This window comes from Anarrhichthys ocellatus, unplaced genomic scaffold, assembly GCF_004355925.1.
Source record: "Anarrhichthys ocellatus isolate YVR2014 unplaced genomic scaffold, GSC_Weel_1.0 scaffold11, whole genome shotgun sequence".
NCBI lineage: Eukaryota > Metazoa > Chordata > Actinopteri > Perciformes > Anarhichadidae > Anarrhichthys > Anarrhichthys ocellatus.
This window is the reverse complement of record NW_022280041.1, coordinates 10,595,674-10,607,440: the sequence shown is the minus strand read 5'-3', so window position 1 is coordinate 10,607,440 and position 11,767 is coordinate 10,595,674. Positions and strand designations below refer to the sequence as shown.

Sequence of the window (11,767 nt, the reverse complement as noted above, 5' to 3'; positions counted from 1 at the left end):
TTCAGAATAATAGTGGAATATTAGTGTGCATGTAAAGGTAATCGATCTTAAACTGAGGGGGAACTGCGGGTGGGCGCTTTGCTGCATGGACGCAGTGCAGAGCGGTGGCCATGAGACCTCCAGTGGGTGCACGCTCACATGCACTAGCATGCAATAAAATGCAATAAAATGCCAGCACTGCCGGGCTGACTATGTAAACAAAGCACACAGAGGGAGAGTGACTTCATTCTCTGCTCAGGTAGACATTACTCCACTATAGCTGTTGTTTGCTGCTATATCAATACTGCCGTAGAGAGGACCTTTAATGAACACATTTGTTGTTTTTCCTTTTGCTATCCTGAATGGGGATTCGACTGTTTTCTCTTTTAAAAATACAAGTAAATTATTGTTATCGACTCTAAGGAGAGTTTTGCAAAAGCAATTTCAGTATTAGTGTTTGTGTTAATGGAGAAGAAGTACTATCTAATTAGTTACTATGAACACCACACAATTGAGAATGTTGCAATATCTTTATTATTTAAGTACTGTTGGACATGTTAAAAATCCGTTCACTTTTCATGATGAGCCAGGTGTATAAAACTATGACATTTTTTTAAAAAAGAGCAGACACTGTTCAGAGCACAACACATCTTAATAAAAATATGACTTTATAATCTCTGAGAGCTAGAACTGGGCCACAGGGATCTACTTCCTATATAAACCTACACAGGAGCCAAAACCTTATCCGAGGTTTGTCAAAAATAAATAGTGGCAGTTTGATATCATAGTGGCTGATATGGAAGCTATTAGAGTGATTACGGCACAGTGACTACATGATAAACTATTTCATATCGGAGCTGGGTTTGTAACACACTGGTATGAAAAGCGGCAGGGCCTGTAGTGAGTGTTGTAGTAAAAGGCCTGTGTGATACGGCCACCCTACACACTGAGCCCTGTGTGTGAAATCACACCTTGCTCATCGTAACGTCTATTTTAAAACCACCAACCGTTAATATAAAACACAGTATTGTCACCCTGTGTCTCTGTTGTACAGAGCCCCTGAGTCGCAGCCTAGACATCAAACTGGAATTGATTATTTTCAATTACATGGCAAACACTAATAGATGCTGGTTCTAACATGGAGGTGCAAGGGTTGGCTTTAATCCACCATTTAGGCTACAATTCAAGAGGTTACACCCCGAGGGCTTGTCTATTAAGTCAGGGGATCTAATTATAATGTATTTGTGAAGATCACTTGTAAACAATTGTAGAATGTGTGGACGGGGTGAGAGACATCATTCATGAAACAATTGAGAGTGCCACATGATAATCAAGGGGTTACCAAAGGTCTGCCTGAAGAAAATAAAAAAAGAAAGTCCCATTTCAGTAATTCTTTGCCTCTATGATTCACACCTTCGGTTTACTCCTCGCCACTGCTGCAACAAGGAGGGGGCGTCTTTGTCAGCTTCTGTTGGTGTCCCCGAGCTGTGGGGGGGGGAGCTTTCAGACATATTCTTTAGTGCTGCTCGGTGGACCAGAGCGAGAACTGGCCATGGACGGGTACTTGGACACTTGTTTCTTTCGTGGACAGGAAGCAGCCAACATGGCTCCGCCCAGGACATCTAGGAGGGAGCCGCCCCAGGCAATGAAGATGGCAGCGCCGAACTCAAACCTGGGGAACACAACATCGTATATTGGGCAGTCATTTCAAAGTGACAAATTTGGAGTTCCATTGACAATTGAACCTCTGGGAAAATTTGATTTCTCCATTTTAGCAAAGACAACATTTCTATCTCATCAGTTCAGTTAGTTGATGGTCAGATGTACTCAGGTGTTTTACTTAAAGCGAGGCTGTACCTCAATAGCAGCCACTGTAGACAAAAGTGCCGAATATGGGATAATGCTAAATGCTAAAATGCCATGTCAGAGTAGCACAAGTGGAGAAGTATAAGAGTTGTGTCAACTACAGGAATATCTATCTTAAGTTTGATAGCATTAGCTAAGATTAGCCTCAAAAAGCTTCTGGTCAAGTTCGACTGTAGTGTATTACATCGATCAAGGGTGTGTTTCATTACTATTACGGGACTTGAACCCACTGTGTTTTGGGGGTTACTTACTTGGTGTTGACTGGAGTGTAGGGATTATAGAAAGCCCGGATCACATTATGAGCAAACCAGGAGCACGCTACGATGGCACACAGCCCTGAGAGGAGAGAAAGCCAACAACAAAGATCACTCAGTCCATCAGCACATCATCAAAACCTGAGAGGGCAGACATGCTTTTACCCCCTTTATAGTCACCAGGCGGCTAGCTATCGACTCCAGCACCATTAGCTTTTAGGGTTTTCTGTTGTCTTCAGAGCCAGTTCGACCTCTTATATTAGAGTCAGTGCCAGAAGTACTGGACTCCTTGAGTCTAATGACCTCTGGAGGGCTGCAGCAGAGGAGTGGTAGGAGAGCTTTTTGGACAAGGGATCAAACTTCCTCCCACCTACTGTATGATGTATACAAGATGTAAGCAAAAATGTGATGAAGAGATGACTTTTGAAGAAACGTTATGTAACCGGGTCTGTATTGATTATAATGTGTATAGACAATAATGTAGATTAGCATAGGTCCCATACAGTGGCTTGTGGGCAGCCAAGTTTCAGTTGATTGTGCGTGAGATATTTCACCCCCTCAGCAGAAATTGTTGGACTGAAATTCGGTCACTACCCTTTTCTTGTGTATATTACCATTTCAGCAACACTAATGGAGTAATTCTAGGGATGGCAACGTTGGTCCACACCGAATCATCACAACACAGAGAGGACGTATTGCCATAACATTTAGTACAGATATCTATTGTGCCCAGAAAATGAATCCTGACTTTGGTGATTCCCTGATATTTAGCGCCACCGGCAGGTTAAAGTTTTCCCTTGAATAGAATATCTCCACTTCAACTGCAAAAGTTGGATCGGTAAGAATTCTGTATAGACATTCATGGTTCCCAGTTAATGTATCCGTAAACCCTCACTGACACCAAGTTTGTGTGTTTTAGTGTTTTGAAGTGACTTTCCTGGTAATACTTTACTTAAAGTATATATTATATACAGTATAATGTAGTTTTTCAGTTTTTATCAATGTACAGTATTTGCTCAAAGTAACTAAAGCCTCACAGAGGTGCAGTGACAGATCATGCTTTAGTATTAGGGTCGTTTGAATGGTTTGATGAAAATCATTTGATGCTGTTGATCCCTCCAGTAGAGTTCCACTCGCAGAAGCTGTTCCTGCAGTGGAACAACACCTTCATGTTGGTTTTCCCTTTAATTTGTCATCCATCTGCATGTAATCAAATTCAACGTATGTCATCCTCACCTCCCACTAGCAGGATGATGCCCCCTGTCATGGCGATGCGGGACTTGCGCAGCTTTTCGTTCCCTCCGCAGGTGGTGCACTTCATTCCCATGCAAGCCACACCCAGACCTGCGACGGACACGATGATGCCAACTATCATCAAGGCACGAGTGGCCTGAAGTGAACCTGGGGCAGACAGAGAGAAGGGAAGTGATTAGAGGGGGAAAATAACATTATGTATGAGAGGAGTACGGGTAAAGTGTGTTGGTTCTGTGTGGGGAGGCAGTAAACAGACGGCCTTTTGTTTTGTGGAATGTGGGAGTGCGGCTTCAAAACAACAACAAAAAAGTTCATATAGAGTGAAAACTCTGAAGCAAAAACTGGTAAATGATGAGGAAAGACGAACAAACCGGCCTTGACCTATCAGTGAGGCTTTATGCGTGTGTCCAGAGGTTGTGAATTACACTCAAGCCTGTCAGGACATTTGGATGTGAGCTTTTCCTGGAAGAGAAACCATGGGATACACATGAACACACAAACAGACAGAAAAACCTCATCTCACACGCTCTGTTTCCCCGTGGCGGATCCTCATCTGTCAGTGCCCCCCCTCTCCTCACCCTATAAACCTATCAGGGTGAGTCCCCCCCTTTTGTCTCTCCCCTTCTGTCCACCTAGAACCAGTCTGTGCCAGTCTAGGCCATCCCTGCCCTGCCCAAACAAACAACCCTCCAGCAGGGACGGAGGGATGGGTAGAGAGAAAGAGAGAGAGAGGGGAGGCGGGTGCAGAGTAGAGGGACAGAGAGTGGGGGGGTGGGGTGAACTCTATAAAACACTGCGACATCAGGGAACAATAGGGTGGATTATATAGTAAATGCAGATGGAGAGCAGGATGCACAGTATCCTGGCTTGGAGTTATATATCACACTGCTCTCATTGCTGCTGAGCCGTCTATTGCAGCTTTGCAGTGGATTCACACAGGTGGCACATCGGATGCCATTCCCTGTAGAGAAAGATACTTATTAAAAATACTATATTTATGATACTTCCCTGTTGTAGAGACGGCTGTTGCTTTTGCAACAACATTGACAAATGTTGACATACTGTATGTAAAGCTGCAGTTACATGCAACTTGTACTATATCAACAATATTTTAGCCAATCATGATTCCACAGGTACGCCACGGCTCACGAGGTAAATCGCCTGTGGGTCCCAAATAAAAGTGTTTGTGGTTCTTTGGTAAAACGATCTATTTCTTTTAAATAGACCCTCATTGTTTCAACAAATATTTGTCTTCAGTGATGTTATTGTAAGTTTCAAAACAAATGTGAACACAAGCACATTATCACAGACTGATGCACATAGCACCTTTGAGGGCCCCTGGGAGTCTGAGGCCCAAGTTTGTTTACTGGTTAGTAATCCAGCTCACATTAAGCCTACTCTATATTCAGCAGCATGCTTGATACAGTAGATAGTATGTCAATTACATTTAAAAAAAATAAAACTTAAGAGTGTCTGTTCATTACAAAAGATGGCTTAAAAAGCCCAAGCCACACTATTTTCTAATTTGTCATTAAATGAGGCCGAAGGTCGGCAGGATTCTTGGGCAGCTGCTATTACCTACGACCCTGACGTGTTAAAACCAGAGCTCCCAGTTTGCATAGAATTAATGTGCATTTCTACATGGGAAAAGTGTGTGTGTGTGTGTGTGTGTGTGTGTGTGTGTGTGTGTGTGTGTGTTGGGTGATGTACAGCAGGATATTCAGATGCCTGTATTGCAGCACTGGAGTTACCATGGTCACCCTTCCTCGGAAGGTTTGAAACTGATAACTTTGGCAACATTTTTAGTAATAAGCAAACAGCTGTTGTGGTGTTTGCGGTGTAGTTTCTAGTTCATGGTGGCGAAAGAGAGAACAGAAGCGTGTCTACGTACGAAGTTATGAAGCCACCTAGATCTTGTTTTACACTGGGGAAAACAAGGTGCGGAGTTGTGCCTTTTGCCACCATAGTGACACGAAGCCTGATTTCATATTAAGGAGCACTAAATCATCTCTTGAAATTTGGATATGGCATCATCTACTGTATGTATATGAGTTGAAATGTGAGTGCATTGGGAAATTCAAAGAGGGGGAGGGTTTCCCAAAATGTAACTGCGTGTGTGTGTGGGGGGGTGTTTTTAGGAATGAAGATGAAACTTTCCAATTTCTTTCAAACTTTTTTTTCTCCTGGAATCAGCCTGAAGAAAACAACGTCCCACTGTAGTGACCGCTTACAGTGGACTGTGACTGATGTTAGTAATTACTGCGTGATGAGAAGGTAAATACCCTGAGGTGGCAAACGTAATCCGTGATAACACTGTGGCCCGTTGAGGTCTCACTCAGGTGCACCGGGTGGGTCTCCAGGTGCAGACGCATGAGCAAAGAGACTGTGCGAAGAGCAGCACAACCCCACCTGCTGCATTAAACCCACTGATGACTGTCACTATAGTTAGGAGGACTACTACTTACTGTCGAGCTGCAGGATGGAGTCGTAGATTTTACACTGGAGCTGCCCGGTGCTCTGGAAAGCGCACGACATCCACAGTCCCTGGTACATGGCCACGGCTGTGATGATGTTGTCGCCGATGTACGCGGACATCTTCCACTGCGGCAGAATAGTCCCGATGATCAGTCCAACGATGCCAATTAACGACAAGAAAAATCCCAGCAGCTGAATACCGGAGTTCGCCATTGTTTTCAAATAAAGTCCCTAAATGAACTTATTACTCTCTCCTCTAATTGCAAACCACGAAGCTCCAGAAATGTCTCTTTGAAAGGCGCTGGTGTTGTCCGTGTCCTGAATCGTGTACCGGGGGTCTTCATGCGGGGATGGGCGTCCGAGTTGTGGGTAATGGTGTGAAGTGGGTGTGTAATTATCATGCCTGCTGATGCATGGAGTTGCAATGCTCTGTGGTCGCTGCTGGGAAATGTTCCCTCTGCTTCCAGCAAAGCAACAGGTCGTCTTTCCACTCAGCATGCTGTCTTTCACATTTTTCTAACCTTTTCAGCCGTGAAGGGCTCTTCAGTGGCTCCTTCTCTAGTACTTTTTAAATTCTCTTCAAATGTATACCTATAACTGCAAATATGCATGTCTGAAAATATATGCCCATTTTAAATATAATTGCAAAACCATTGAAGACATGGATTTAATTTACAGGCTTAAAATACATTTAAAATACAGGCTTTAATACAGTATATGTACAATTCAGGGAAAAATAAGTTATGAGGCTATTTAAGGATGACATTTTGGGGAGATTATGGTTCAAGAGGTTTTAAGTGTTTTTCTTTGTCCTCCTATGGAACTCACAAAAAAGAAAATCACTTTTTATCAAATGTGACTCTTAATATTCTTTAGTTTAGTTTTTCTTTTCTACCTTAAAAATGTGTGTGTGTGTGTGTGTGTGTGTGTGTGTGTGTGTGTGTGTGTACAGTATAGTCAATGCAGTCTACAGTCACTGACCCAGATTGATGCTATAACTCAGGTCCCTGTCACAGCACAAAGTACTAAACTCCCAACCGTCCTTTTACCTCAGATCACCAATCACTGGCTCTGAGCAGATTCGTGACCACTTTGAATAAAGTGTGACTTTTTCCACATTATTTTCAGTTTACATATTTGCATTTACAAATGACACAGTGTAAGAACACCAATAAACATGCTTTAAGTATCTAAAACACAGAAAACAAATTGCAGTGCAAACGGAAACACACATCATCAGAACAATTTGCAGAAATGCAAAGAGCTTACTTCTTTAGTTGCATACAATCTAAAATTGTTTATTTTAATTATATCCATGCTTTATGTGTCAACACGTCTGGAGCATTTTATACCTTTTGTTTACTGACTAATAATTTACAATATATTTATTTCATTAGCCCCTTTCCTGCAATGAATGGGCAAAAACTACGAGACAATAGCAAGCATTGTTCACATCAGAGGTCAGGCTTTTTAGCGCTGCAGTGTGTGTGACTTCACACTGTGGCTTAACAATAGTGTTACAGCAATGGAAGAGGAAGTAATAACCCGTAAGCCTGGTGGAAGTTATCCCCACTGCCAGGTTAATGGGAATGTGCTCACCTACTGGCTGGATTTTCCAATTTAGAATGTAATGAGGCTTCAGTCTCACAGGTCTGTTACCCCTCTTTTCCTCTTCCACCCCCTCACTTCTCTCATGTTCTCACATTCTTGCGCTCCCTCCCCACCTTCACCCACCTCTTCTCTCACTATAACTCTTTTCCCCTATACTGTGTCCAGGCCTGGGTAATAGGCATTAGCCGTTGAGGCCAACAAATGCCCCTTTGTTGCTGGGGAGGAGTGACCCCATAGCTCAAGGGAATCTGTTTCACTTTGATGCAGAGGTTGAGGAGGAAGAGGAGGACGGCGATGGTGTGAGGGTTGAAAGACTTGTTAGGATCAAGGTAGGATGTGAAAGATGAAGGAAAGGCGACGAGGAAGAACATATGAAGAAAGGCGAGCACAAAGCGCTGGGTGAGAAGGGGAAGACGAGTAAGAAGAAGATCAAGGGGCAGTCCCAGCCCCACCAGTGCTGTTGCCACAGGTAACATGATTTATCTGATGTCCGTTTGGCTGCCTTTCCACCCAGGTCTTGGATTGCAAAGAACACAAAAAGAACATTGCTCTTTCCCCCGCTCCCTTTCATTACTTTCTTTTTTTAAAAGCGTAAACAGACATTTGTCTTGCTGGTTTAGCCGTTGCTTAACACTCAATAGGAGCTGGAGAAAGAAAATCGCTAAATCAGCCCAAAGAAGGGCACTAACAACATTCTCTCGGGGGCTCTCCCTCCCATTTCTGAGGCCTCCTCTGGGTCTGAAGTGAGCGAGTGAAGTGCAAATCCAATGATTGAAGTCCTTAAAGTGCCCTTGGAAGTCACTGAGGCATTAGCAATAAAACACACTGGGCCCACGGCTTTTCCCTGAAAAGCTCTGAGTGCACAAATGAGGGAGATGGCGCCCCTCTCTACATGTCCCCTGTCTTTTTCCCCCTTAGTCTTCTTATGCAACAATACTTGGCTTTTGTGCAGCAGCAGTAGGACGGGACCAATAGATTGTGTTCTTGGTCTTGTGGACTCACTATTCTCCCAAGAGCTTGGCAAGTGCTACATGCAGGGTACAAATATATTAACAGAGTTGGACACAATGGCAGATTCTGTGGCTTTATGCTGCGCCTCAGTAAGCATGAAATTGGCTACAGTATAGCTGTGGAATGTATTATACTGTAAACCTCGGACAAACTTTCCGCGTTTAGTGAGAAATGAGAATAATGAGAAGTATCACCACTACTTTCAAATGTGGGGCTCAAAGTTTGAGTAAGTATTGTTGTAAGAGCCATTTTGTTATTGTTTTGTTTCATACAACCTCCCACCACTTGGGGGCGTAGTGCCGCTGTCAATTAGGCCACAGGTGAAGATAATCACTGGCAGAGATTTGGCAAATTTTTCATGGGTGCAACCCACATACTCAGCTGTCCTGCTCATCCCACAAATGCATGTTCCTTACAAATGGGGCACCGTTTGAAAGGTAACTAAACAGGCTTTCCAACGGTATAAAATTCATTGCCAAGAAGCATTGTTACAACAGAGAAATAATCTACCAAACACGAATTTCCGAACTTTTTGTTCGATGTTTAGTTGATAAGGGCACCACAGACACCTTGTTGAGGTCTAAGGAAGGGAAATGGAAGGCCAATCAGGTGCTGAAGCAGTGTTTGAAGGTGTTGCGGAGCTCAGGGTCTCTGCTCCAGTTCTCTGATGAAGACCCTGATGCCAGGCTGCTGTGGCTGGAGACCGAGGCACAGGAGCCGGGGGTGATGGCAGCAGATGTTGGGGTGCAGGAGGTTGGGGAGCTAAGGGGAATGACTTACTACTGCTACCAAGTGACTCCTCGCTCTATTGTATAGCAACTTTCTTCATCTGGATGGTGGTAATATTAAATGAGTAAACTACTGAACTGATTGTAAAAAGTAATTGATAAGGTACACAGACAGAGTGTGACTTATCCACCAAACTGGACCTCCACAGTCCGACAACAAGAGATTTACTACTTATAAAATAACCTGAAGGTAAAGAATGACCTCTTTATGAAATTATAAAAGCTGACAAACCACTTAAACTGTCTGAGAAGTTCGAGGGAGGTCGGAGACTTTCTAGTGGGTTGGTGGTTTTGCCCGTCCTGGCTCTGTCCTTCTCTCCAGCCCCTGCTCAGATACAGTCACGTATCTCCCCGACTGAGGAGGTACGCGACTGTATCTCCCCGACTGTCTCTCGAGAGAGAGTCGGCGAGATACGCGACTGTCTCTCCCCGACAGTTCACGCTCACTGTCACGATCAGGATAACCAGGGAAATTACTCTTGCATATGTCACAACTACGTCAGAGGCACGACCAGCGTCCAGATATAACGATGATCCATAGAAACCTGTGAGGAGAGAAAGCACAAAGAGCCAATTAGCCATATGATAGACCTTCACGTCAACAGAAGTTCACCGTCCCAGCATAACTGAGATGGGTGGGAGCCCCCCCAGGAAGCCTGACCACAGTCAAATGAAATAACTTTAGAAATCATTGGCGGCATGCTTTGTCGTCAGACGCAGCATGCTGACTGTGCAGATGCTATGACCAGTGGTTTTGCCGTGGCCTGCCTCAGAGCTTTCCAGGTGTCTTCTGTGGAGTTGTTGAAGACAGTAGGGGCAGGCTGAAGATCTAGATCAGGGGTGCCCACACTATTTCGGTTTGCGAGCTACTTTTAAAATGACCAAGTCAAAATGATCTACAACATTAAAAATACTAAATATCTATTAATTTATATATATATACTGAGTATACTTTATATTTACAATATATGTTGGCGTACCTTGCATAACTGCATGAACCCTTATGGCACAATACAATTCTGTACATTTTTGGTCATTACCTTACTCTGATGACTTGCACTGAATGGAATTGGCCAGAGTTGCATAGTCCGGACAGTAGCTGCTGGTAGCCAGCCTCAAGCAGACTTCCAAATGATCATCAGTTATGGTGGAACGGTGTTTGGACTTAATGTTCTTTAAAGACTGAAAAATGTCCTCTCCCCGAGTGTGTTCTTTCATGGGCAGTATTGTTAGCAGCTCTTCTTTTCCAGTCATATCTGTAAACACCATCCGAATAAAAATGCACAACTGGGCTGTATCACTTAGATCCGTAGACTCGTCCAATTGCAGGGAGAAACACTCGCAGTCTGCTGTGTCAAATCCTCGGCCATGACTTCACAGCGCCGTGTGACTGTACTTCTTGATAGCTCGAGAGCTTCCCCACAGGAAGCCTGACCACAGTCGAATAAAATAACGTTATAAACATTAGCGCCATGCTTTGTCGTCAGAGTGAAATCTGACTGTCTGCAGACGCTCTGCAGACGCTATGGCCAGTGGTTCTGCCGGGGCCTACCTCAGAGCCTCGGAGCTGTCCAGGTGTCCTCTGGGAGGTTTAGGAAGATACTGAGGTTAATTTGCACAAGCTCCTGGCTTCATACACAAGATGACACCTATATTCAAGAACCCTGCTGTGTTGACACCTCAACATTCTATTTCATTCGAGAACTCTGCTGTCTTCCAGTTCCATCCAGCATTCTATTCTGTTCTGTTCTATTCTCAAGGGCAGATAATGTCTCCTTTTATGAATTCACTATTTGCTAGTCCAGCGTTCATCATGTTTTCAATGGCACAGTTTTCACTAAACTCCACACATTATGACCCATTAGCAGTAATGATACAACACTGTATATTAAAAAAGAATTTTTTTGTCTATTGCTGTGCAGATATTATAAATCATACATGCAACAAGTCACAACAAAAGTTTAAGCTGTTGCAAGAAACTCCACAAATGAGTCTTTTAACATTGTTAAGCTGTCTATGTTTGCAAATTCATATTCAAATGCTAATATGTTGCATCCCGTGTACTGTGTTGTAACTATAGCCACACCCAAATCTCACCTGCACCTGAGTTTGGGAATGAGTCAATTGATGGATTTAAGACCTTAAAACTGTTCTGAACTGAATTAGTTGGTGGTAAGACAAATAATAAGTCTTTCTATAAATTATTTTTTTTTTTGGGTGGCACATTTCACTGCTCTGATTGGAAGAAAAGATTACACAATTTACATTTTACTGCTATGACTTTTTTCGACATGTGGGCTTTATATTTTGGCTGTGCTTTGTCCCCTTTCTATAACCCAGCCTGGAACGGGGGCTTCTGTAGTGAGTTCATAATATTAATAAAGAAATGTCTCAAGTGATTGATTAGTTATCCGCTTTTCCGTATTCAAAGGAGTAGTAGTTGTTGTCGTTAGCCGAAGCCTATTGAGCTCAGGATGTATCCAATTGATGTCTTCTTCAGCTGTGTCTTTATTAGATCACAAACTAACT

At 43.4% G+C, this 11,767-nt stretch overlaps 1 protein-coding gene across 1 annotated transcript; it reads right to left on the bottom strand.

The window, feature by feature from the left end:
- Positions 1-495: 495 nt before the first annotated feature.
- On the bottom strand, positions 496-6,257 carry cldn7a (claudin 7a). The gene is made up of 4 exons (XM_031850600.1): positions 5,819-6,257; positions 3,336-3,500; positions 2,097-2,181; positions 496-1,651 (listed from the first exon to the last, which is right to left on the bottom strand). The coding sequence occupies exons 1-4, from the start codon at positions 6,039-6,041 to the stop codon at positions 1,483-1,485; spliced, it is 642 nt and encodes a 213-aa protein (XP_031706460.1). The 5' UTR covers positions 6,042-6,257; the 3' UTR covers positions 496-1,482.
- Positions 6,258-11,767: the final 5,510 nt, after the last annotated feature.